General features: G+C 38.4%; 1 protein-coding gene across 5 annotated transcripts in view; it reads left to right on the forward strand.

Moving 5' to 3' along the window:
* SELENOI (selenoprotein I) overlaps positions 1 to 27,337 on the forward strand; it is a 44,351-nt gene extending 17,014 nt beyond the window's left edge. Inside the window, exons 2-10 of one of the 5 annotated variants that reach the window (XM_032652834.1) lie at positions 892 to 960; positions 1,428 to 1,536; positions 3,689 to 3,763; positions 8,957 to 9,219; positions 10,146 to 10,254; positions 15,374 to 15,422; positions 16,827 to 17,007; positions 18,230 to 18,412; positions 20,666 to 27,337. In XM_032652834.1, coding sequence (XP_032508725.1) covers positions 892 to 960; positions 1,428 to 1,536; positions 3,689 to 3,763; positions 8,957 to 9,219; positions 10,146 to 10,254; positions 15,374 to 15,422; positions 16,827 to 17,007; positions 18,230 to 18,412; positions 20,666 to 20,731 — 1,104 coding nt within the window. In that variant the 3' untranslated portion in view covers positions 20,732 to 27,337. Of the gene's footprint in view, positions 1 to 891; positions 961 to 1,427; positions 1,537 to 3,688; positions 3,764 to 8,956; positions 9,220 to 10,145; positions 10,255 to 15,373; positions 15,423 to 16,826; positions 17,008 to 18,229; positions 18,413 to 20,665 lie in introns of those variants that run through there. The other 4 variants (XM_032652836.1, XM_032652835.1, XM_032652837.1 and 1 more) reach the window with 4 other exon arrangements.
* The last annotated feature ends 435 nt before the right edge of the window (positions 27,338 to 27,772 follow it).

The raw sequence follows: 27,772 nt of genomic DNA on the forward strand, positions 1-27,772 counted from the left end.
GCACTAACTGTGGGCTAGGTACTGCTCTAAGCACTTCCTGTGTGTTATCAGTTTATCTAATCCTTATGGCAGTCCTTTAAGGTAAAGGCTGTGATCCTCATTTTACAGGTGAAGCAACTAAGACAGAGAGGTTAAGTAACTTACCCAAGGTTGTACCATTAATAAGTGCATTAGTAATGGTGTCAAGGGTAAAACAGCTAGATTCCCGTTAGTTGAGAGGGATGAAGGAGGTTGAGAAAGTCAGTGTGTGAATGCACACAGTGTGCTCATTATCCTGCAAATAGGTGAGCACTTGAAAGCAATATAAAATTTTCTGCTGCAACATTATAATATTATAAATATTATAAATATTATACAAAGATGTGCTTGGCCATCTTTGCCCCATTCAAATTGTTTCTCCAGTTCTGTTATTTAGAAGAGGACATTGTGTAACTAGATACATTCTCTAGATTTTTTTTTTTTACTATTATTTTCTTTTTAAAAAAAATTTATATATTTTTGGCTGTGTCGGGTCTTCGTTGCTGCACGCGGGCTTTCTCTAGTTGCAGTGAGCGGGGGCTACTCTTGGTCGCGGTGCGCGGGCTTCTCACTGCGGTGGCTTCTCTTGTTGTGGAGCACGGGCTCCAGGTGCGCGGGCTTCAGTAGTTGGCGTGCACGGGCTCTAGAACGCAGGCTCAGTAGTTGTGGCGCACGGGCTTAGTTGCTCCGCGGCATGTGGGATCTTCCCGGACCAGGGATCGAACCCGTGTCGCCTGCATTGGCAGGCGGGTTCTTAACCACTGCGCCACCAGGGAAGTCCCTGTACTATTATTTTCATTTGAGAAATGTTGTTCTAAATACTCGCTGGTATGCAAGGGTTAGCTCTGAATATTTCTTTTCATTTCTTAACAGTACAGTGCTGTGGATACCAATCCGCTCTCTCTGTATGTCATGCATCCATTTTGGAACACCGTAGTGAAGGTAAGATGATTAAGAAGCATGTACTTAGGTTTCAGTAAGTTTTAAATATTTTAAACTATTTTATGGAGTATTACAGACCAACTGTCAGTTCAGTAAGACGTTTAGAGAAACCGCCTCTCCCGTCCTCCTTTCCTTTAGTCACATACCTTTTGATTTATCTCATCATTGAAGTATAAGCTTATACTCTAGATCTATCATATTTATAAAATGCTTCTTAAATTTTTCTAAAATAAATATAATGTTATGATTATAAAAGTTTGTTGATTACAGAATTATTTAACATATAGAAAATAGACTTATTTCTATTAACTGATTACGGTTTATAATTTGATATATATATATAATTCCTGTATATATGGTCTTTCAAATTGATAGTTTTTGTTTTGACACATTTGCATGTTGTGGTATGTAGTAGACAGAGAGATTTCTCTACTTTAATTATTCTGTAATTATTTTGAAACAAATAGGTATTTCCTACTTGGCTGGCTCCAAATCTGATAACCTTTTCTGGCTTTCTGCTGGTTGTGTTCAATTTTCTGCTTATGGCATACTTTGATCCTGACTTTTATGCTTCAGGTAAGATTATTACCTTAATATAAAATCTTAAATGTCTAAATAGCAAAAAATGAGATATGGTTATTTTCTGATTCTATTAAGATGCTTGCATTTCTGAAAAGTTTTGAATATTAGAAGGGTTGTAAAATGTTAGAATTGGGTGTAAAGGCTAAGTTGTGTTTTCACAATGTTATGTATGTTTCTAATAAGTTCTAGAAACCGATTTGGCTATTGAATTTAGATATGCTGTCTAAAAAGCAATGAGGTTTTTGTAAATAAAGAGTAATGGGATTTATAAGAAGATGGAAAAGTAGGACTCTGAAGTTTTGCCTGAAAATGAGTATAAGCAAGGCCCAGCATACCTACCAGTTCCAGAAATATCCCTTTCCCTTTTCTAGGTATGGAATAAAAATCCCCTTTTTCTAACGGCAATGTGGTCTCTCTTTCCTCTGCTCGCACTTGTACGTACCTTTAATAACTCCCAGTTTCTTCTGAGAATGGTTGTTAGACCTTAGATATTTACTGACAGAAGTCTGGCCCCTTACTGAGGATGGGAGGCAAAATGAACCTTTGGAGGCAGTTTTCAGCTTATTCCCAATGGCTTCCTTCAGACCCACTGCTATCTTACTTCCTCCCACACCCCAGCTTCTGCCCCGGCTGGACAAGAGAATCTGGAGCACATCTGGGATGAGGGGGGATATGTGGGAAACAGTTTATTCTTATTGCTCAGCTGGTGGATGGAGTTGAGAGGAACAGAAAGATGGAGGTAGATGAGTATTTTTTGTATTCTAAGTTAGAAGATATTTTCCAATAAGAATACTTATAAATGATGTAGTCAGGAGTTATAGTACTATAATTCCGGGGTCCCCAACCCCTGGGCTGCGGACCGGTACCGGTCCTCGGCCTGTTAGCCACCGGGCTGCACGGCAGGAGGTGAGCAAGGGTCGGGCAAGCGAAGCTTCATCTGCCGCTCGCCCTCGCTCGCATTAACCACCTGAAACACCAGCACCGCCCCCCCCACCATCCATGGAAGGATTGTCTTCCATGAAACTGGTCCCTGGTGCCAAAAAGGTTGGGGACCGCTGCTATAATTCGTCTGTGTTGTGGGTTCAGCAGACGTTTGTGCACTGACCTAGAGAAATTAACAATCACTGACAACATTGTTTTTGTAGGAGAATTTGGAGTTTCAAACACTTAATGACTTTTGATATTATAGGAATTATGAATATTGAAACTCTGCCTAGGCCTGACTTTATCAACTGAAAATTTTAGCCACAGCTTCTGTATGTGTAATAAAATGGTAATTCAAGATCATTACCATTACCATGCTTAAATTTCATTAAGCATGGCTTTGATATTGTGGGGTTTTTTTAAATTGTATTTTAATCCTCAGAACAGCCTCAAAAGTTTATCTTTGAAACTAGAAATAGTATTTTCTCTGACTAAATAAGACTATTTACTTAGTTACTAAGAGAACTAAAAATACGTAAATATATGTATTTCTCCAAGTCATACAACTTGAAGGGCCAGATTAACCATCTAGTCCCAGTATATTTGGGAAGTGGAAGACAGGAAGGTTAAATGGTATATTCAGGGCCACACTGCTCGTTGGTCACAGAGCCAGGACTAGAACCCAGAGCTGAATCTCACTTGTTTTATCTTGGCGGGGGGGAAAGTGAGGTCCAGACATTTCAGAACGATTTTGTTGCCAGAATCATCCAGTTGAGGTAATTTACCTAGACACAAATCAAAAGGTCTTTTGTTCAGCTAATTAATAATTTAGTGAGAGAGTATAGGTTGAAAGCTTAATACATGTTTGTAGTATAATCATAAACAACAAGGATCAGATTAAACATAAGCATTTTTTGAATTCCAAAAACATTATTTTTCATTCTAGGCACATAAGTAATTTTCAAGTGAAGATAGTCAGTCTTGAGTTATGATTAAAGCTCAAAATAAATGCCTGTTGTTTATGAGGGGTTGGGCAGTTACTTTTGTTTTGTCAGAGTTTGCTGATACATTCTAATATTTACCTAGTTCTGCATTCGAAATATATTGTAAAGTACTTCAGCTTCTGTTTAATAAATAGAAACATTTTTCATTGGCAGTATGGGCTATGGTAAGAACAATTGTACTTAGACTGTGTTAAAATCTGAGTTGCTTTCCTTTACAGCACCAGGTCACAAGCATGTACCTGATTGGGTTTGGATTGTAGTGGGCATCCTCAACTTCGTAGCCTACACTCTAGGTAAGAAATTGGCAAATAGTCAGTGGCTGGTGAAACTGTCAGCAAGGATAGCACCAAACGTTTTCTCCTGTGCTTAATTCATTTTAACTAGGGTTTATTAATATCCTGTTCAATTTGATAAATACGTTCTTGAGTTCCTCTGTGAAAAATATTGTCATTTGCTGGGAATTCAAAGAATAAGATAGGAGTTGGCAAACTACCACTTGTACGCCAAATTTGGCCTGTTGTCTGTTTTGTTGTGTTTTTTTTTTTTTTTGCGTTACGCAGGCCTCTCACTGTTGTGGCCTCTCCCGTTGCGGAGCACAGGCTCTGGACGCACAGGCCCAGCGGCCATGGCTCATGGGCCCAGCCGCTCCGTGGCACATGGGAGCTTCCCGGTCTGGGGCATGAACCCTTGTCCCCTGCATCGGCAGGTGGACTCTCAACCACTGCGCCACCAGGGAAGCGCCTGTTGTCTGTTTTTGTAAGTGAAGTTTTACTGGAACACAGCTATGCTCATTCCTTTACGTGTCTGTGGCTGCTTTCCTGCAGCAGAGACATAGTTGAGTAGTTGTAACAGAGGCCATTTGGCCCACAGTGCCTAAAATATTTACTGTTTGGCCCTTTACAAGAAATATTTCCCAACCCTGGAATAAGACAGCATTTTTGCCATGAGTTTGGGAAGCAGTACTGACATATCAAATAACTGCAGAATACTGAGAGAGATGCTGTAATAGAGCATAGTGGGAGAACAAATATAGAAGTGATCAATTCTCATTTGGTGGAGGGGGCGTGGTCAGGGAAGTCCACTGGGCCAGGCTACACCATGTATTCTGCCAAGGGTGCGTTTCGTTGGGATCATCTGTGTGACTTGTCCTGCATTCTCCTATTCTTCCCTGCTTTATTTTTCTCCATAGCACTTAAAACCATATGACCCCCTTGTATGTTGTCTGCTCTAAAATGTAAGTTCCTTGAGGGTGGGTACTTTATCTTGCTCGCTGTGTACCCAGTGTTATAAGAACAGTGCCTGCTCCATAGGAGGTACTCAGTATGTGGTTTTTAAATGAATGTGAAGTAGCAGACCCTGACTTAAAGTTGCTTAGGTCTCTTCAGATAAAAATGACTTGTATTCATAAAACCAGGGTAATTTGGTACAGGATTAAATGCTGATGTGGTGGATGACCAGAGCTGCAAGAGTTTGGGGAAGGAAGAGAATGAAATCAAGAAGAATTAGGCAAAAACTTAGCTAAAAGATCTACATTTAGACAGAGACTTTTGTGCATTTGTTATTAAAGATGAGTTGGTTTTAATGGGACTTCCCTGGAGGTCCAGTGGTTGAGACTCCGCACTTCCACTGCAGCGGGCACGGGAACTAAGATGCCACATGCCGTGCGGTGTGGCCAAAAAAACAAAATTTTTTTTTTGCTATAGGATTTGGTTGCCAAGGACTGCAAGAGGAATAGGGAAAAGGAGAGGCCTGTGTGCTCTGGCTTTTAACAGCATGTCATAAGAGTCTTTTTTTTTTAATTAATTAATTTATTGGCTGTGTTGGTCTTTGTTGCGGTGCGTGGGCTTCTCACTGAGGTGGCTTCTCTCTTTTTTTTTTGCGGTACGCGGGCCTCTCACTGTTGTGGCCTCTCCCGTTGCGGAGCGCAGGCTCAGCGGCCATGGCTCATGGGCCCAGCCGCTCTGCGGCATGTGGGATCTTCCCAGACCGGGGCACAAACCCGTGTCCCCTGCATCGGCAGGTGGACTCTCAACCACTGCGCCATCAGGGAAGCCCCTCTTTTTTTTTTAAATTAATTTATTTTTTAAATCTTTGGCTGCATTGGGTCTTTGTTGCTGCGCGCGGGCTTTCTCTAGTTGCGGTGAGCGGGGGCTACTCTACGTTGTGGTGCGCGGGCTTCTCATAGCGGTGGCTTCTCTTGTTGCGGAGCACAGTCCCTAAGCGCGTGGGCTTCAGCACTTATGGCACATGGACTCATTAGTTGAGGCGCACGGGCTTAGTTGCTCCATGGCATGTGGGATCCTCCGGGACCAGGGCTCGAACCTGTGTCCCCTGCACTGGCAGGCGGATTCCTAACCATTGCACCACCAGGGAAGTCCCGAGGTGGCTTCTCTTGTTGCGGAGCACAGGCTCTAGGTGTGCGGGCTTCAGTAGTTGTGGCACGCAGGCTCAGTCGTTGTGGCTCACGGGCTCAGTAGTTGTGGCGCATGGGCTTAGTTGCTCCGCGGCATGTGGGATGTTCCCGAACCAGGGCTCAAACCCGTGTCCCCTGCTTGGCAGGCGGATTCTTAACCACTGTACCACCAGGGAAGTCCCCGTAAGAGTCTTTTGAAGTACTGTACCATCTACCTGTTTCAGGTCTCCACAATTCTGGCAAAAATCCTGATCTAACATGAACTGTTGGTTGCAAAACCTGCCTTGAAACAACAATTTATAGCCTTCATTTATACTACTAGTGTGACTATCCTTATGCTTTGCTGCAGAAATATCAGTGTGTTTGATCACAGGGTGCTGCTGTAGGTTCTGCTGGTGGCTTTTTCATAATATATAGGTTATGCGCTGAATTGCCTTTCTTATGAAAAAACATTGTGAGACTTATCTAGACCCCAGACTTATGGGGCTAGAACGGGTTCAGTGAGAAGACGTACAAAACCTAATTAATATGTAGTTCATGAATATAATATTTGTAATAACTGCACAGAAGTTGCACTGAGAATAGGAAATTAAGCCAGCAAATAATAAGAAAAGACTCTTAGGATATATTTTAACTACCTGGGGGCAGAAAAGTTCCCAATCCTGTATAACAGAGATCTACAGTGTTTGGGCCAGAGTCTGAGATTCATCCTTTCATATATTCCTTCAAAAACATTTTTAAAGGCCCTCTTTGCCACAAACTGAGCTAGGCACTGGGGATAACACTGTGGTGAGCAAGATAAACACAGTAATGATAAGGAATTTTTAATTCCTTGAATCTGAATCTTTACAATTAGTCTAATTCTGATGCAAAACTGTTTCTTTGGAGGAGGAATTTTTATAGTTCAGACTCTTCTTCCTTTTTAACTAGGTTGTACCATTCTCTCTTCCTCTCCCCCCCCCACCCCTCCGACTCCTCTGTTTTCGCCCCTGTGTGAAAGTGTTCCAGCGTGCTTTCTCTTTCTCTTTCTCCTTCCTTATTCCCTTGGTAATCCTGATCCTTAACACTACTGAGTTGACTCCCGTGTTAGTATCTAGCCCTTATCTATCTTCTGAGTTGCTAGTAAGTATCCTTAGGTTGAGTTGTTCGACATTACCATATGGATGTCCTGCTAACACTTCAATTTCAGCATCTAAAACTGTACTCAGCTCTTTTCTATCAGTCTTGCTCCTTCAGATTTTCTTATTTCTGTTAATACTACCACTCTCTTAGTTACACAGACGGGAGATTTTGGAGATGGTCTTCTTGTCCTTTGGCCTCACCTCTCCTCTTTGGTTGCACTGTCATTTTTATTTTCTTAATGTCTCGCCTTCCTCCAGCTTTTTATGCCCACTGCATTCCATCTCAATTTAGGCCTACTAAGTAGGGTTCCTCTCCCAGCCTGTCCTTCCCACCAATATCAAGTGGGTCTTCCTGAAGCACTGCATTGCTTTCTCTTTGTAATCCTCTACTCAGATAATTGTAGTAGCTCCTCAGACTCTCTGATACCTTTAAACTGGCTCGGACCTTCCTTCTAGCCTCTTTAGACTGCCATCTTCACATACTAGTTTCTGGTCAGATTAAAGTACTTGGCATTCTCTGCACACACATGTGCTTTTCCATCTCGGTGTTTTTGCCGATAACACTCCCTCCTCTTGAAATGACACACTCCTTTATCTCCTATCTACCGAAATCCAACTCATTCTTTATGTCCCCACTCAGATTTCATCTTGTCTGGAAAGCCAGTCTAGCTTATCTTAGCCTGAAGAGAACTCGTCCCTTTTCTGTACTCTTCTCTGGTTTGTGATACATCATATCTGTAACTGTCATGTTTTGTCTCCGTTCTCAATTGTAAACCCTTTGAGGGCACAGACTTAGTTTATTCTAAGATTTTTTATAGTCTTCAGAGCATCAAGAATAGTGCTTCGCAGGGAACTCTACTCAATACCCTGTAATGACCTATATGGGAAAAGAATCTAAGAAAGAGTGGACATATGTAACTGATTCACTTTGCTATACAGCAGACTAACACAACGTTGTAAATCAACTATACCCCAATAAAAATTAATTTAAAAAATAGTGCATTGTACAGTTTCAATAAATTTTTTTTGAATTTTATTTTATTTATTTATACAGCAGGTTCTTATTAATTATCCATTTTATACATATTAGTATATATCTGTCAATCCCAGTCTCACAATTTATTCAATAAGTTCAATTTATTCAATAAATTTATTCGTTTTTTCTTTCTTTTTTTTTGCGGTATGCGGGCCTCTCACTGTTGTGGCCTCTCCCGTTGCGGGGCACAGGCTCCGGCCACGCAGGCTCAGCGGCCGTGGCTGACGGGCCCAGCCGCTCTGCGGCATGTGGGATCTTCCCGGACTGGGGCACGAACCCGTGTCCCCTGCATCGGCAGGTGGACTCTCAACCACTGCGCCACCAGGGAAGCCCAATACATTTATTCTTATATTTACTCAACACCTACTGTGTTGCAAACAAAGCCTTTTTGGAAAGCACTTAAAATTATGGAGGTGGTCAATCTGTAAAGAAGTAACTGTGATATCAAACAAGATGAAACAGGTGTTATGACTGAAGTAACAGTGTTTTTGGATCTTAGATCGAGGAATGGTTAGATAAATTATAATGAACAACTATTGAATATTCTCTGGAGGGTTAAGAATTTGCGGCTAGTGGAACAACTCAGTTAGTTGTTACGCAGATTTGGAGGAATTCAGAGTCCAACTAGAATGCTTCTTCCTTAGATCTGAAATAGACACCATTCAATGTGATTTAACATTTTCATTTTTAGATTAAGCTTTGAGAAATTACAGGTTTTATTTCTGAAATCTTTGCATTGTAGCAATTAAAGGTTGGATTTTTACAGTACTGTCTGATAGTTATAATTTAGTTAATTAACATTCCTATGATATGCTCGTCTGTTTTGTTTTGTTTCTCTCCATTTTATTAAAGAAGACTTTCTCCAGACTGGTGCAGTTGTTGACCTATTCCTGTGGTAATGTGTTTTTTGTTGCAGATGGTGTGGATGGAAAGCAAGCCCGTAGAACCAATTCCAGCACCCCGTTAGGGGAGCTTTTTGACCATGGCCTGGATAGTTGGTCATGTGTTTACTTTGTTGTAACTGTGTATTCCATTTTTGGACGAGGATCATCGGGTGTCACTGTTTTTGTTCTTTATCTCCTGCTATGGGTAGTTTTATTTTCTTTCATCCTGTCCCACTGGGAAAAGTATAACACAGGGATTCTTTTCCTGCCATGGGGATATGACGTTAGCCAGGTGGTAAGTATGGGTTCTTCCTTAAATTTTCAACATTGCCATGAATTTTGGGGAAAGTTTTTGTTATTCCTTCTTTATTGACCTTTTGCTTTTCTGGTTAGAACTGATGGGTGCTTTGACATTTTTTTCCTTTTTATTTTATATTATTTTTACTTATTTATGGAAAATTTCCAATATGTACAAAAGTAGAGAGAATAGTATAGTGAACCCTTATGTACCTGTTACTTAGCTTGAGCAGTTAACACTTGGCCAGTCTAGTTTCACATGTACTCTTCCTCACCCTCCTTCCAGTTATTTTAAAGGAAAATCCTGGCATTATGTGATAAATATTTTACTATATATCTCTAAGTGGTAAGAGTTCTTTTTAAAAAACATAATTACAATGCCATTATTACACCCAAAAATGAACGGTTTCTTAACAAACATTCATTGAAACTGATTTTATAAAGAAAGGCGCTTATAATTAAATTGTTGGCTTTTTGTCTTCATTGCCAACTTTTCAGTGAGCAGAGAGATTTGTTTTCCTCTTACTTTATAGACTTGCTATGAACTCTCCCTGCCTTAGAATCCCAGCTTTTTGTGTTGCCATTTTGCCCGTCTACACCTAAGGCTCCAGTAAAGAATCAGAAGTTGGAGTGTGTTTGAAGAAAATGATTGGGTGGGCAAATTGGAACGTCGTGTGGCTAAACCAATCTACGAGGTGCCTTATGAGGCCGGTTGTTTGCATTGTCTTGAAGTTAGTTATTTTATGGTGTTGTTGGCTGAAAAAACTATTTTTAAAGGCAAGACTTGCCACCATATCAAATTAAGCATACTTCTTGCTTTTACTAAAGCTGTTTACAAGACTTCTGCTACATAAAGCGTTATTGACTCCCTGATCTTTCCAGCTGTTAATGCTCTGTATATTTTTGTCTGCATTTTCCTTCCAGACTATTTCCTTTGTCTACATAGTGACTGCGATTGTGGGAGTTGAGGCCTGGTATGAACCTTTCCTGTTTAATTTCTTATATAGAGACCTATTCACTGCAATGATCATTGGTAAGAAGCTCCATGTTGAAGCCTGTTGTAACATCGCTTTGTTATCAAAGCCAGTGTTTGATTATAACCAGCAGCACTTCCCCGCCTACCCTCATGCCCTGCAGCAAAAGCAGAACCCCGCAACCCTGTAGGGTTTCAGCCAAACCCTTAAGGAAAATAAGGTTGCTTTGTTTTGCTTTGTTTTGTTTTTGTTCAGCACCAAGTTATTTCTAATCAGAAGGCAATACCGAAATAGATCACACAAACCCCATAAACTAACTATTCAAATTAATCTAGACTGTATTGGAGGATCCACATTTAGTTGGACGTTAGGTATTGATTTCAGTACTTATCTCAAAATTGAAGATTGTTAGTTTGAGGAAATAGAATGACGAAACACAGAGTTTACTTTATAATACATCCACTCCAAAAATTGAGCTTCTGTTCCTCTCAGATACCCTTTTTCATAAGCCTCTGAATGCTAGGTAAAGGTTTTGATCATGGTACTGATCATGGTAATGTTTCCTTTTTGATTTTAGCCAAAGGGGATATGTACAGGATGATTGAGTGGAGGGAGAGTGTTTTTATGGAGAGAGGCAGAGAGGAAGAGGAATCTGGATTGTTATTTGGGGCACCAGGAGTGACACTAAGACCTTTGTAGAGTAAAAGAAAAAAACTTGTTGGCTGTTCCTCTGTTCTCTTATCTAAAAATTAATCTTCCCTCCGTGTGTCTGTGAACCTTGGTTACAGAATGGGAATTGAAGGCTTAGAAACAGCTGAGAAGATGGTGCCTTAAGCACTGGCTTTCAGAAAAGGAGTAGTTTGGGGATTTTCTGTGGCTCTGGACTGCAGATGTTTTAGGAACCCTGCTGTAATCTAACAAATGTTCATTTTTGGGTGCCTCTATAAACTGATTTCTTTACCTTGAAAAGGCGAGCTATTTTTCATTTCCAGCTGTCGTTCATGAGTGAATCTTTTGATTTATGCAGCTTGTCCTGTGGCGGGTGTGCTGCATTTTACATTTAAATATTTATTTAAAGATAAAATGGAATCTCCGACATAGGAGATATATTTTTGAATGTTAAGTGGGTACTTTAATAGGCATATAAATTTCTTTGTAATTTATAATTTTTGGCAGCAATACTTATTAGGTAATGGTACTTCTATTGCATCACATTAGGGCGCACACGATAGCTGGTTGTCTTTCTGTCTGTGGTATCAGTAATGACTAGAGGGATGAGGTATTGTACATCTGTTCCATCTCTTCCCAAGTTCTGCCTCAACTCTTCACCCAGTGGTACTAACAGTCGCTGGTGATCATTGCTTAGGAATCCATTCATTCAGTGGATAGCCAGGGGAATAAAGTTTGTTTTTTGATAAAGTACCTCATAAATTCATACTGATAATTCCAAATCATATTTGATGATACACATCTTCTTTTACTTAACCTAGTTGATCTTATATTTGTGTGTCCTTTAAACTCTGACAAAAGTCTTTGCTTTCAACGACACAAAATAATTATACATTTGTGTTATTCCATAAAATACCCACAACAGTCTGAGAATGTAGTTCCAAAATCAGTGACATATGATTACTGGAAATTGTCGAAGATTTTGGTTTTTTGCAGTTTCATTTGCCCTATGGTTTATCCCACTAGAGAATGCCCAGTCAGGTTATTATAGTCTAAAGTCCTCATTCTGTGGTTATGCCACCATCTGTGGATATGTACATTTAAGTTAGTTTCATTTTACTTTTGATATTTATGGATTACTTTTTCTTTTAAAATTTATTTTTCCTTTATAATTGTGTAATGTATTCACATGATTACAGAGTCAAATCTATATATAAAGCAAGACATATTCAAAGAAGTCTAGTCTCTATCACTACCCTAGCCTTTTCCTCCCTCATAGTTAACTATTCTTAGTTTTAAATTTTTTGGTTTATCTTTTCATTGTTTCTTTCTTAATATAAGTAAGTGTGTGTGGGGGGGGTTATCACCCCCCTTTCATAGATAAATGGTAGCATACCATACATATTTTACTACATGTGCTTCTTTTTTTTTCCCCCTCCACATAATAGTATATCTTAGAGATCACTGCAGAGTGATGTTTAGGGATCTTCCTCATTTCTTCTTACAGCCGCCTGGTACAATACTTCATTGTGTGGATGTACCATCGTTTGTTCAAACAACCTTCTACTGATGGACATTTGTGTTATTTCCGGTCTTTTGCTGTTGTACAAATTGCTGCAATAAATCGTCTTGTACATATATATGTCTGTTCATATTTTTCCCAGGGTACTTTGGAAGAGCTCTCTAGAAGTAGAATTGTTAGTAAGGACATATGTATGCATTTTCACTAAATATTCCCATATTCCCTTCCATATGGGTTATCTGATTTTTGAATTCCCATCAGCCATGAATGAAAGTACTTGTTTATTTAGTTTTACCAATGTAGTATGTTGTCAAACTTTTGGACTTTTGCCAGTCTGTTAGGTAAGAAATGGTATATCTGTATAGTTTTAATTCGCATTTCTCTTATTATGGATGAACTTTTCTAGTATTTGCGAGCCATTTATATTTCTTTTTTCTTTATATCGCTAGTCAATTTTTGCATTACGATTGTTAACCACTTCCTTTATTTTTAGAAGCTCTTTATCTATTAGATATATTAATCTTTGTTTTGATATAAATGACATTTTCCCCCTTGTTTGTTGTTTGTCTTTTTTACTTTCGTTGAAGTATTTTTTGTCTTGGTTTTTATTGAAGTTTTTACTTAAGCCTGGAAATATGAGGAACCAAAATATTTGTTGTGACCATGTTATCCTTGGTGTTCATCTCATTCTAATCAATCCTTTTTTATAAATTCTATTCTGATTTTTCTATAGCTATTGTTTCCTATATTATGAAGTCTAGGCCTTCCTATGGTAATAAGAAAAGCAGGTCTACATATGTATGGGTTCTATCACTATCATTATATAGAGTTTAATAGACAAGTATTTAACAATTAAATATTCTTTATAGAAAGTACATCGAGTGTTATTTAGAGAAGAAATAGAAGATACAGTGTTTCTCTTTGGCAGCCTACATAGAGCTCAGGCTTTCTACACGCTTACTGCACTTAATTAAGCTAAAGCTATTTTAGGATGTTTTAAACTAAAAAACTCTTGGTCCCAAATCTTTTGCAGGTTTCTCTCAGCCTATTTTCAGCACTTGAAAGCTACAAATGATTCTGGCTTAATTCATTTAGCCCTGACTCCCTAACAGTGTGCTCCCCAGCTTGACATGGAATGAGCTGCTAAAAATTTCTGAGGACATTGAGGACATCTTGTCTTCTCTTCCACTCCCTCTAAGATCTTTTAACTCAGGGAACTTTGTTCCATTTGGGCTTGAAAGTAGTAGAGTAGTTCATCTTTTGAGATGAGATTTCTGTTCGGTGAATTCTAGTTTTTTCATCTTTTTTAAAATAAATTTATTTATTATTTATTTTTGGCTGCATTGGGTCTTCGTTGCTGTGCACAGGCTTTCTCTAGTTGCGGCGAGCGGGGGCTACTCTTTGTTGCGGTACATGGGCTTCTCATTGGGTGGCTTCTCTTGTTGCGGTGCATGGGCTCCAGGCGCGTGGGCTTCCGTAGTTGTGGCTCGCGGGCTCTAGAGCGCAGGCTCAGTAGTTGTGGCGCATGGGTTTAGTTGCTCTGTGGTATGTGGGACCTTCCCGGAGCAGGGATGGAACCCATGTCCCCTGCGTTGCCAGGCAGATTCTTAATGACTATGCCAGCAGGGAAGCCCCTTTTCATCTGTTTTTAGCAAGATGCCTTAGGAATTGTTTTGAAGGAATGTTCTTCTGTCTTTGATCCTTAAGGTCACAGCTGCATTGACCACTGCCCCTGCCCCCCCAAGCCAAGTTTAGTCACCAGGAGTCCAGAATAGACTAATATGTTGAGTGACAAGGAAATATCCAAATGAAGTGTCCAGAAAGTTGCCACATATATTGATTTGGAGTTTGAAACAGAAAGATTAGAACTTTACATCTCTATAGGTCACAGAATCAGATTCAGGGGTCACTAGAAAATCATTTAAACCATCCTCATGGTACACTTGTGGAATCTGAAGATCAGAGAGATTGTCTGATTTGCCCAAGAGTACATAATTAGATTTTGGAGTCATCTGCAGGTAGCTTATGGTTAAAGCTGAAGAGAAGATTCTCTCAGGGAGTGTAGATGCACAGTCAAACATCCAGTTAGGAATATGCAGGAGGTAGATTACCAAAAAAGGACACCAAATGTAATGGTTGGATGGCTAACAGGAACATTGGGTGAATGGAATCACGAAGGCCAAGGGAGGAAAGAATTTCAGTTAGTGGATAGTCAGCGGAGTCATCTTACTTAGAAGTCAGGAATGAAGAAAGGTTACTGAATTTGACTATTAGGAGAGCTTGATAAATTTCAAGAGTACAGTTTCTGCAGAGGGGAGGCAGAATGAATGAGTGCTGAGGAAATGAAGACAACAGGAAAGTCTGGTGAGTGATAGGAAATAGCAGAGTAAGATAAGTAGGTAGTGAGGGCAGCAGGAGCAATGGTAAGGCTTCTTGGGAAGGCTGTGCTTTTAAGGTTTCAGGGAAAAGAATTAGTGTGTAGGGTAGGGGGAGAAATTAAGAATGCTAGGGAGGTAAAGATAAGTGTAAAGGAAGCAGCAGGATTTATTAACTGTCCCCTCTTCCAATAAATAACTTATACTGGCTGTGCGATTTACTATATACCAGGTACTGTTCCAGGTGTCTTTGCATGTAATAACTCATTTAATCCTCAAAACCCTACGGGGTTGATACTACTGTTGTCTCTATTTTATAAAAGAGGAAACTGAGGCACTGAAAAGTTGCCTGAAGTCACATGACCAGTTGGTAGCACAACTGAGATTCAACCCACTCTGGCTCCTTGAGTCTCTGCTCTGAATCATCAAACCGTACTGCCACTTTTCCGGTTGTAAATGCTGTTTAAAAATGTGTTTAATTTCATTACAGAAGTAAACCTGAACCTGAAAATTATTGGGTCTAAGAATGTTACATAGTTTGTATGTATTTGATTATTATAAAAATGACTCTTGAATAATAATTCATGATAATTTAAATACTCTTCCTTTTAGGTTGTGCATTATGCGTGACTCTTCCAATGAGTTTATTAAACTTTTTCAGGTAAGTATTTAATTTTTTAATTGGGCAAGAAATATGAACATCTTTAGAAATTGTTATTTAGGTGAATTTTAGGATTTCTTTCTTTTGGAACCTGGGCATTTTGAAAAGGTCATGAAACCTGTATTTTGAATCTAGAATGAGGTTAGGATAATTTGTCTGTGGTGGCTTGCGTAGTCAATTCAACCGTAGCCCAGAACTACTAGTTTTTTTGTAAAAGTTTTGGGCTCACCAGACAGTCTTCTAATTTGTCATTTTTTTGTGAGTGAATCAGGAGGGAGTATGTTCCTGTCAGATATTGATAGGTTTACGTTCTTTTTATAAATTGATTATAAGTTTTTATAAATTGATTATGTGTAAGTTTAGTTAGCATGATCATACAATAAAACTTCTCAGCTTGTGTAGTTGAGGACCAAATCCTGGACCTATGCCGTCTCTTCTCAAAGAGCGCCGTATGGAAATTCCGGCCTGAGGAGTGTGTAGGGGTTGGGAGGGGAGTTGCCCTGGTGGAGTTGCATCTCTGTGATCTATGTATGCACTTCTCCACTGTGGCTCAGCCACACTGAGTCCATTTATGTGACCTGAATGTATTTTGTTCTTCATTCCTCAGTACTTTTGCTCCCACTCTTTCCTCTACTCCTCTACTTGGAACACTTTCTTGTACTTGCCACTTCATCCTTCAGTGCTCAGATCTGTCTTGCACAGTCCTATCCATGTCAAGCCAAGCTCTATGAATCTTCCCTCTTTACAGCCACTGGCAGTCATTCATAGAAGCCATAAAATTGAAAGCTCTGAAGGCCTTAGAGATGATTTGAGTCATGTCTTCCTCTTTTTCTAAAGTTGAGGTCCTTTCCTGATTGGGCAGTATTTTGCCTAAGGTTATGTAATTAGTGGCAGAACCGGGATGAGGATTGAGGGTTCAGTTCTGATGAGCACACATGTATGAGAGTACCACCTGTGTGCCCAGAGCCAGTAAGATAAGCTGTGGACCGTCTCATTTCAGAGTCTTTCACTCTTAAGTTGTGTATCATAGTAGCACCATGAGGTACTCTGCTAGTATTGTTTTGTGTTCATTTTATTTTTCCTATTAGAGTATAATCTCATAGGACACAGTCCAAGTTTTATTCAGCTTTACATTCCAGAGGGAAAAGTGAGACTAAGGGTCAGAAGACTTGCATTCTAGTCCTGGCCCTGCCACTTGGTAGCAAGTTATGTAAATTTAAATTCTCACATCCTTACTTAACCTGTCTCTAAAATGGGATTAATAATGTTGGTTCTACCTGTGCCATGGGGTTATTGTGAATAAAAATAAGAGAATAAGTGTGAAAGTACTTTGAAAACTATGAACTACAAGTACAGTGTTTTTATATGTAATAATGTTCTTTGTATTACTTGATTTTTTTTCAGAAGCTATAAAAATAACACCTTGAAACACAATTCAGTCTATGAAGCTATGGTTCCCTTCTTTTCTCCATGTTTGCTATTCATTTTGTCTACAGCATGGATCCTCCGGTCACCTTCAGATATTTTAGAGTTACATCCTAGAGTATTCTACTTAATGGTTGGAACAGCCTTTGCCAATATCACAGTAAGATTTTTTCTTTTAAAAATCGTAATACATATAAGAAATATTTGACAGAATTCAATAGTTTGAGAAACCTTATATAGTATTAGAATAAGCAGATTTTAATTTAAAGATCTTATATCAGAAATTTGAAAGAATAATGAATAACCTCAAAGACATGCTGAAAGTTATTTTATTTTTTTGTTTGAAACCAGTAGGATTTGGGGACTGCTGTAGTATTTTGGAACCATGACATAATTTAAATTTTTTGTTTTGGTTGCCTGCTGAAGAATTCATGGAATAATTCCCTTCAGACTCTAAATATTATTTATAGTGTGGTTGAAATGGCAGCAGATCTAATGCTTAATTTAGGGAGCTTGGAAGGGGTTTTTGAGGGAGGAAACAGACACACACACACACACACACACACACACACACACATGTTTTTTAATCAACTGATTTTTAAATTAATAACATAGAATAAAAAACTTTGTAATAAATACTGCATACGTTAAAAAATCCTTCTCTGCTCTGGCCCAGCAAGAGGGCAGACAGGGAGGAAAAATCAGGAGGACTTGAGAAAAGACCCTGTTAGTCCTGACAGCCAGGAAGCCTGTGCTCTAGCTCAGGCCAGGTCCTTAATAAGTTTTTATTTTTTAACTTAGCAACTGAGTTTATGTTTCCATGTGTGTAACTTGTGTTTACTGCCCCAAGTCATACTGATTTCATAGGGTTTAAAGATCTGAAAACGTTAATGCATTATATAAAATGTATCTCTGAAGGAATAAAACTATATTTGAGTAAGGTGTTGAAAGTAAAGAGAGCCAAAGAGGCTTTGAGGTGTTGTATGATAACATGTCTGGATTGGAGGTAGCATCTCCTCATCGCCATGAAGAAATTTAGTTGTGTGGTGCTGTGGGAGGGTGTTCTGAGAAAATTGTTGTCGTATATCATAGAATCTTAAAATTGGGAGAAATTTCTTTTATCCAAACTGTTACCCGGTAGAAGAATGCCTTCTGTAGCATCCTTACTAAATTATCTTCCAGTCTCTTCTGACACACAGTCTGAGGGTCCACGGGTTTGGAGGTTGGGGTAGAGGTCCAGTTGGGCTCCTGAGCAGTTGAGAATTACTGAATTTGATAATAATGTAATGTACAGGTACTTGAATGCTTTTTAAATGTTGGAGTGACTCGTGCTTTGCTAATTAAATTTTCATTCTCTCTTTTTTTTTTTTAATACCTTCAAGTGTCAGCTGATTGTTTGTCAAATGAGCAGTACCCGGTGCCCAACTTTGAATTGGTTTCTGGTTCCTCTCTTCTTGGTTGTCATAGTGGTAAATGTAGGAGTGGCCTCTTACATTGAGAGCATTCTCCTGTTTACATTAACAACTGCTTTCACTCTGGCCCACATCCATTATGGAGTACGAGTGGTGAGTAGTAATCTAGAGCAAAATTGGTTCCATTTGATTCTTTTTTTTTTTAATTTATTTTTGGCTCTAGGTGTGCAGGCTTCAGTAGCTGTGGCACACGGCCTCAGTAGTTGTGGCTCACGGGCTCTAGATTGCAGGCTCAGTAGTTGTGGCTCACGGGTTTTTTGCTCCGTGGCATGTGGGATCTTCCCAGACCAGGGCTTGAACCCGTGTCCCCCGCATTGGCAGGTGGACTCCCAACCACTGCGCCACCAGGGAAGCCCTCCATTTGATTCTTAAATAGTGAGGTGAGGGAGAATTTCAGAAGAAACTTGCTTAATATAGTAGCTGCAAGAATTTTGGGATATTCTCTAAATTTTGGATAATATCCAGGTGTGTGATGCCATATATCATTTCTGTAATTAATATGTCGTAGTAACTACAAATAATTTCAAAGCTAGATAATTATTGTGAGGAATTAGTTCTTGTTTATAAGTGAGAAGAAATGTAAACCATTTTCTTGGTAAAGAATTATAAACTCTTTTGTGCTTTTAATTATATACAGGACAAAATCATCTTATTTGTTGTTTATCTATTTCTATGCTTGCTTCTTTAGCTTCAGGGGCATTTTTATAAGGGAAAATATAGAAGAGAGTAGATTTAAGAAGTATTCTGCAAACCTTAATATTCTCTTCTAAAATAAGAAACGGGTTTCAGGACAAATGGACTAAGATAGGTATAATAAAATGAAAATCAGAACCATGCAGTTTAGTTTCCTTTTCCTCACACTGTGACATTCTTTGCTAATTATTTTACATATCTTAGCGTGGTCTCATAACTATGATTTTGAATTGCTGTACAATATTCCATTGAGGAGATTACTTAATAATTATCAGTTTACTTAACCATGACTCAGTTATTTTAATCATTTAGGTTGTTTCCAGATTTTCACTACTATAAATAAAGTTGAAGTGAACTATCTGGAATAATATTTTTTTCCTTCATTTGCTTTTTTCCTGAGGATAATTTCATAGCAATCGGGTCATGTGATAGGATATTCATATTTCTGTGGCTTTAAAAATGCTTCTATTTGGTATGTTTGTTTTGAAAGGAGCCCTGCTGTGAATCAGTTTGAGAAACAAAATGTCTTTACTTCTGTATTGTCAGACGTATTTTTAAAACGGGGGCACCTGTCATGCTTGATCACAACTTCTTATACCTTGCATATGTTTCTTCCCTTAGTGTTTCTCCCCAAAGTAGCCCACATTTGTTGGAACAAAATAGGTGAAAGAAACCATGATAAGTCTATGAATTGTGACATGAAGACATAATCATTTATGTTTTTGTTTGTGCAAATTTAACATTATATGCTTTATATCAACGCTCTGAGGCCTTTATTCTGATATTTCGTCAGTCATATGCATGAAGTAGAGCACAGTAACCAGTGTCTTTCATAATTGTTTTAACTTTTTATAACCCTCAGAAGCATATCTTTAGAAAACCACATACACACTCCCAACCAAACCAAAACACATTTAAATTACAAAGCAGTACATTTTCATTGTTAAAAATCTGGAAAATAAATATAAGCTCAAGCTAACTGAAAAAAATTCCAGGAGCGTCTTTTTTTGGTCTGTCTTTCTGCTCTCTTAACACTTCTACAACTTCTGACCAGAAGATAAAACTTGTTAGACTACACAAAAACATTCACTTGAACTATTGAAATGTAAATATTAAGAAGAAAAATGGAAATAAGAAGGATTAAATAAACCATATTTGCTAACTGGCACATTACCTTGCTTTTGCCTACCCACTAGGGATACCCTAACTAATATGGCTTAAACTGTCAAAAATTGCAGATCTAGTTTTATACTGTTTCATCAGATTAGGAATGATTACCTACAAGTGTTACAAGAAGGTGAACATTGACTCTAACCATATATGTAAATATTTGATCTGATAGATACTATAAGTCAACTAACCCTACAATTTTTCAGTAGATTTGAATGTAAGGCTGTGTGGTCTGGAGGGTTCTGGAAAGACTAGATTTTGGAGTTGGGCAGACCCAAGTTTAAGTCCTAACTCTCCCAGGGTAGTTCTAGTACTCATTCAGCCAGCTGGCTCTGCAGCTATCCTAGTCCAGAAAAACCTCTTCGTTTCTGATGATTTTTGTCATGCCAGTAAATTGTTGTCTCCAGAGGGTGAATTCTATATGCTTTTTTAAAAAAATTACATATGTATTTGTCATTGCCTCATGTTCTGGTTTTCTGTTAGGTAAAGCAGCTGAGCAACCATTTTCAGATTTACCCCTTCTCATTGAGGAAACCAAACTCGGATTGACTAGGAATGGAAGAAAAGAATATTGGCCTGTAATCTACAGAAAGAAGTACTGTAAATAAGATGCTTGTAAATATTTCATCCATCACCATTGAACTAAATTGATCTGCTTAACAGACATGGGAACTCAGTGTGTGTGGTACGTGGACAGCAGGGGTGATACATATGATCTGAACTTGTGGAATTTTGACCTACTAACTCCCAGCTTCTTTTATTTTGTTTTTTATAAAGATATGTGATGTTTTGGTTAAACATAATATACATTAGACCAGCAAAATGTTCCTAGTAATTTTAGCTTCAGGAGTCCATAATGTTTTGGTTTTTACAGAGTTAAAGATGCCTTGGTTTTTATTTTTAAAACCCCCAAATTTGTTTAGGAACACTGATAACATTCAGAAGACCCAATATGTTTTTATATTTGGTACCTAGGAGTAGGTCTTTAGCTATGGAAGCTATCAATAGCCCAAATCCAACATAGGGAAAAGATAAGAGCAAGTCACCTTCAGCAAGAGATGCCAAATGATTACAAAACAATATACAATTGCCAAATACTGGTTTCTCTTTCCCATGGAAATGCCTTTTGTCCTCATGTGCTAAGAGAGCTAGAAAAGAAAAAAACATATATATATATGTATATGTATATATATATATATTTAGATTCTCTAGTATTCTGACTCTCTTTGTTATGGAATGGATCTTGATAAATGGTTTAATTTTCTTTTAAAGAAAAATATTCTCTTGGGACTTAGTAGAGAATGGATTGTAATTACAGCTCACTCATTGGCATGGCTCATTGCTTAAATGTGGCATTTTTTCCCCCTCAGCTGCAAGTTGCTGAGATTTGGTGCCTATGAACTATGATCATATGAATGCATGTGACAGTCCCAGTCTTACAGTAATTACTTGTGAAGAACACAGATAAACTTCCTTATAAGAAAAATTTTCTTAGGAGTTAGGAATCTCATGAACCTCACTATGAAATTACTACTGTGAACCTCACTATGAAATTAGTTTTCTGATTTAATTTGTCCTTCCTCTCTCCCTGTCTTTTTCTGTGGAAGAGAGTGCTGTGTTTTTTATTTCATACAGGATAAGGAAATAGAAATTCTCTCTTCCCCAACTTGCTCACTTCCCCACTTGAAGAAAATTTTTGATATATATGCCTTACTGAGTATGTGCTCCCTTTATGTGACTTGGAGTAATTTTTTAGGTTTACTGACAAACATAAAAATCTCTTTGACTTTAATATGGTTGTTTTATGATTGCACCTTTTCATGAATGTGGATATTCTTTTTTTATTTTGTCTCCATTTAATTTGGTGGTGATGAAGTTTACTGGCTGATTTTCTTTTATTTTCCACTGAATGGAGTTTGTGCTTGAATGAAGAGTGTATCTTAAACCCTTTTTTTTGGATGGATTGCACTTGGATAAAATAGGCACCACTGTGTTGATATGTAATTAAATCCATAATCATTATTTATCTGTGAATGTGACCATCGTCAAATTTAATTATAGTGTATTCCTCTGTTGGATTTTAGTCTGCTGCTTTGTAAAAATAACTATGTAATTGATATTTCAGTTTTTAAATGTGTAAAGTCTAATCATTGTCATTCAGGACATTAGAAATGAGGCATCAAGGAGCTAACACATGGTTCTGTACTCATTTTAAAAAATTGTAAAGGTTGAGGTATATTTGGTGACTTTCTCTGAGACAAAAATGAACTCTGAACATAGGTGAGAAATTGATGAAGGGAAATATGGGTAGTGATTTCATGTTTGCTAATAAATTGCCATCATGGAGGTCAGAGAATGAACTAATTAAGTAAAAGTAACTATTTTTTGTATACCTTGTTCTGTGTCATCTGTAAAATTGAACTGGATAAAGTGTTAATTTGGGCCTGGAACAAAGCTTTGTTTTAAGGTTCTGAGCTAATCATTTTATTGTTTTGTTGACCTTGTATACAAAAATGAGGTTAATCCGTATTATAAAAGAACTGATAAATATTTATAAAATGACAGATGTGGACCACAGGCTTTCTTTACCAGGTACAGTATAGTAAAAACAACAACAACAACAACAGAAACCCTTTACTTCTGGCATAGGGTCATGTCCTGTAATTTTGGGGCTGTTTTACCTCAAAGTGTGTTTCTGCTCTTCTTCTGTTGCATCAGGTTTATTTGAAAATTGTTTTGTGCCTATACGTTATAACATATTTCCCAATGGTGGTTAAGAATTATGCTATAGTCAGTTTTATTGGCATCGTTTGATGAAAGATGGCTGTCAGGAAGATAAAAGACGAAAAGTGAGTAATGAACTGTTACAGAATACTGTGGACTTGTGAATCTTTAGTGTACTGTTGACCCTTTTTCTTGGTTTAGTCTGCTGTCTTGAAGTGCGTCATGAAAGCCCCCATTTGTTACGTAGTGATACAGCAGCCGAAGCAGGACTTCATTACAAAGAGCTCTTGTGAATTTACATCATTGCCAATTATCATAACATTTCCGAAGTATAAAGTATCTTTTAGGCTTATGCATGATATTTTGGAGTGCGTTCACACCCCAGCCTTTCTCCCAGCATACGCTGAGCTGCCTCTTGGGGAGCAGTGGCATGATTGGTCATACATGCATGTTTTCTGTACTTTTCAGAATAGAGTGCCTTAGCCAGGCCAGAGGTTTGCTTTGTGTTTCTTCTGACCAAAATTACCTAGACCTGTAAGAAGTTTCTTTTCAGGTTATGGTATGAAAAATGTCCTTTATGCTTGTCAGAAAGTAATTCCCCTGTATTTGAGGGGGGCATGGATTAGAAAAATCTTAAAAAATACCTGAGTATGTTAATGCTGCCTTTTATGATCCTTCAACAGCACTCATGATCCTAGTGTAACGTACGGTTTAAAATTGCCACAATTTAACCAACATTCCTCCCTTAATGTGTAATAGACATAGTTTATGGGTTCTAGTCTTAAGGGTAATAGAGTGAATAACTTCCACATAAAGAACTAAATAGTCTCCCCTGGCATTTTAATAATATCATGGTTAAATTACTTCTAATTGTAATTTTTAAAAGAAGGTTCAATGCCGATTATGGCCTAGAATGTTATAGTACTATTACCAGCATTTAATTTTTTTAAATATAGAGCTGTTGGGAAGAGGAATGTATGTCTAGGGTTGCCCAAATTCTAAATAGTTACCAGAAGAATATTGGTCATGACCTAGAGCCTGGGCATTGGGGGAACATGCAAAGGAGAAAGCAGGCATAGTATCCACTTTAAGGGGAAGAAGAGATCACTTTAGTGCCCAGTGATCCTACTGCAGTGCACAGTTTAAAAGTGTCACAACTTAGTCATTACTAACTTCAAGTTCAAATGTGAATTTGAAAGACTCCTAAGTGTTCAGTTTTCAAAGAATTATTTTATTTCGTAGTCAGTCTAAAAACATTTGGAATGTACCTTGCTTTCCAAAGCAGACTTTGATTCTCTAAGTTATGGAGGATAAGAAGAAAATCTGAAGGTGTTTGAATCAAAGGCTACTTTTCCCCTTTATATTTTAACAAGAAGCCTATTTGTAACTCGTCCTGTTCATTCTTCGCCTGGGTTTTTAACTAGCCACTGTCTAGGACAGAGACGCCCACTTGCTCTGTCGCCCCTAGATCTCGCCACATTCACGTCTCCTCGATTGCCTTATCTTTCTTGACTAGTCAAGGACTGGGAACATGCCAGAGGGAACAAAGTAAACCTGATGGACTAGAACATTTGATGTCGGGTCCCCAAATAAGCCAAAAACAGATACAGAAATCTTTGATTGTGTTGATTCTTACGTTCAGAGTGGCCTTTATCTTGACCTCAGTTCTGGACTTGCCTGAGCACTCTGTAGGAAATTTGTGAAGTCAGACTAGAATTTTCTTTGTCCTATGAGGTGTCCTTGTAAGGCAGCATGCCCATTCTTGAACACCCTGTGGGTGAATAACCTTAAGTGAGCTGCCAGTAGTTGAACCTTCCAGGAAGAATTTTAACTAGTATGCTGCATTTGAAGCACTTCGACATGTACATTTTAAGTGACAGTTTTAACAGTAAAATGGTGTTAAATTAATCACTGTGAAACTTGAAAGCGTGATGCCCTGTACATTTTAGGAAGCTTAAGTAAATTTCTGATTTTCCTTTATTAATTCTGTAACCCATGTGATTTGTATATTTTACTTTTCATCTTTGACAGTGGTGCAAATGACTGACTTATTGGCAGGCAGTTACTTTAGGGTATATGGTAAATTGTGGTTGTCTAACTTTTCCAGAGAAAGTGGCAATGTGTTTACTTCTTCCTTTGTGTGAAGCCATGGGAATCGGATTTACTGGCTAATTTATTTCCAGAGTTTCTACAGTGCAAGATAAACGTAACCTTTTAAACATGCTAGTAATGCTTTCCTTTTTAAGAAAAATGCAAGAGATAGTAATCTAGCTGATCGATTGTTTTTAAGCAGAGACCTGCTCTTCTTACAGACAGATCTTAAATGAGCTAATATTTTGGGTAGCAAAAGAAGTTTTGCCGTTTGTAGCCTTTTTCACGGGTGGCCTGAGTGAGGGGGTTGTGTTGCATTTGGTCAGAAAGGCCCGGTCCCCAGAATTGGCAAATGGCACATGGAGTGATTCTAGAATAATTTAACAAAGCCTTGTCTTGAGGAGAGTCCATTTGGACACAACAGAAGTATTGTCTCCCACAGGCCGTTAACATTGTCTTGCTCTCCATAGAATCATTCTTAGAAAGCTAGGTTCAATCAGGGGAGTGTTATTTTGAAAGCATGTGAATTGGACCATGGCCATGGTGTACCTAGTGCTACGTTGTAATTAGAGACAGTGGTGAAGATGGGAGGAGTGGCTAAATGCTGTGGGTGCCTTATGGCTCTTAGGCTAAGGGCTTCTCTTGAGAAGTTTTTATGGGTAATAATTAGAATAGGAATTGATTCTGGCTTTTTATTGAAACAGACAATTTACCATGAATTCTAGATTCTGATATTCTTGAGAAGCACTTTTTAATCCCTGAAGAGTAAGTTCTTGGCCAGAAGCATGTTTAGTTTAGTACTTGATGTTACTGATCAGGTTGTAGGAGGATCCTGTTTTATTTTACGAGATCTATGAATGCTGCATTATGAATCTGTTTGAATTACCGGTATCATTCAGTATCAGACTTAGTTCAATAAGTACTAATCAAGACTGCCCACAAGATGAATATTTTTCGTAGGTTGTTTTGTTTATATAACTTATCCCATTAGAGCAGCCATTCAGGAGACAAAGACGCAGCTACGTGTAATCATTTCCTCTTTCTGGAATGTGCCAAGAAAGCAGAATTCAGTATTAAACTCCAAATTTCAGTTTTGTTTTTTAAAGTAGCATTTCCTGTGGGTAAAGGGGAAGGCAGCGAGCAACTGCTGAGGTGTAAACTCCCTGCTGTCTGCCTTCTCCCTTTCCCTTCCCATCTAACAGAATAGATTAAGTTTGTAGCCAGTTGTAGGAAATGAAATCGATACTTTTCTGAGTAAGGTTTCATGCCCTGTGACTAAGAATAGGCGGCAGGAATCCTGGCAGAATCAATTATTGATTTGTTTAGCTTGGTCCTGTTGCAGGTTGCTTTCTGTAGTATTCTGATTCCATCCCTTCTCAGGTACCTAGAAACAATACCACTTAAGTAACTGGAATGTGTTTGCTACAAGTGGAATATATTAGAGAAGATGAAAGGAGCGCAAAGTCTTATTTTCCCTTTCAAGTAGTTTAATTGAACATGTTAGTAACTGGTCTGTCTAGCACTTGCTGTGTTCATAGCAAATAATGTAGCATTTATTTTATCTGGTTATGTGTGGTGTGTGTATATATGCATATTTAATATGTACACATATTCTCTGTGCACATATATGTATGATATATTCGTATATACATGCAGTCTACTCTCGATTATCAGCAAGATGGTAAGCCTTCACTAGACTGTTTCTTCATGTTGACTAAATCTGCATGTAGCCCATAACTCTGTGAAGCCTCTTCCTTATCTGGAGCCATAGTCTTTCCTACTTTCCATTCATCTAAGTCCCCAAGAAAGGCCCTTGACATACGTCACTTTCCCCTTCCCTTTCACCAGGGACTGTGTGAGCCAGAAAGCTTTTGAGAAAGATGGTTGCTTCCACCAGAGTTGAGGCTTCTGGGTCTGAATGATGATGGGCCCAATCCTGGCCAGAGGGCAGCCCTTGGAGCAGTTGTGCTCTTGGGCTTGATGGGGGGGAAAATCTAGCTCTTATGGGAACTGGGGCTTCACAGTTTGCTTAAATTCCTTAGCTGGAATGTTGTGAAGTCTTAGATAATTCGATGTGCAAATAGAGTACAGCTGTGCATTTCACCATTAGTATTGTGTCATCGGTGATCCTGTTGCTAGCCCAGATAATCAAGACCTTGACTGTTTCTTGCCACTGGATTCTGGAAGCCTCGCCCTTTCAACTGGATTTGTGTTTTATTTCTGCTGCTGTGAAACACAAAAGTAATGCAGTAGGTTTTAACTTAAAATTGTTTAATTCTGTTACTGATAAATATTTATTGTAATAAAAGAAAAGAGAAAATGACTTTTCAATACTTTTAATTGTTTTCAGATTGTCTTCTTTGTTTTTCCTTGGCAGGTGCAAAAGGGGAGGGGAGCAAAATAATGTCCAGTCACTTGTCTCAGAGAATCATTGGTTAATTTAGAGCAAAACATTAAAAGGTTTTGTTTTGTTTGATCAGCTCCTGGGTGTTCTATAGTCCTGTGACTTGTTTCAGAGAGCAGAGTACTAGGAACGTGGCAGTACCAGCTTTTCATAATATACTCCTCTTGACTCTCCCAGAACTGGGTACTGCGTAATATTTATTGTTCTCATAATTGGATCACACTTATATTAGCTTGTAAGGTGGTGGTTTCATACTCAAAAACATCTTCCCATAGAAAGAGTGTTAATGTATGCTGTTAATTTCCCAGGCTAATTCCACAAGAACTTAATAACCCACACTTAATACACCTAAACTTTAGTATATGAACAAA

The sequence above is a fragment of the Phocoena sinus genome, chromosome 13 (assembly GCF_008692025.1).
Source record: "Phocoena sinus isolate mPhoSin1 chromosome 13, mPhoSin1.pri, whole genome shotgun sequence".
NCBI lineage: Eukaryota > Metazoa > Chordata > Mammalia > Artiodactyla > Phocoenidae > Phocoena > Phocoena sinus.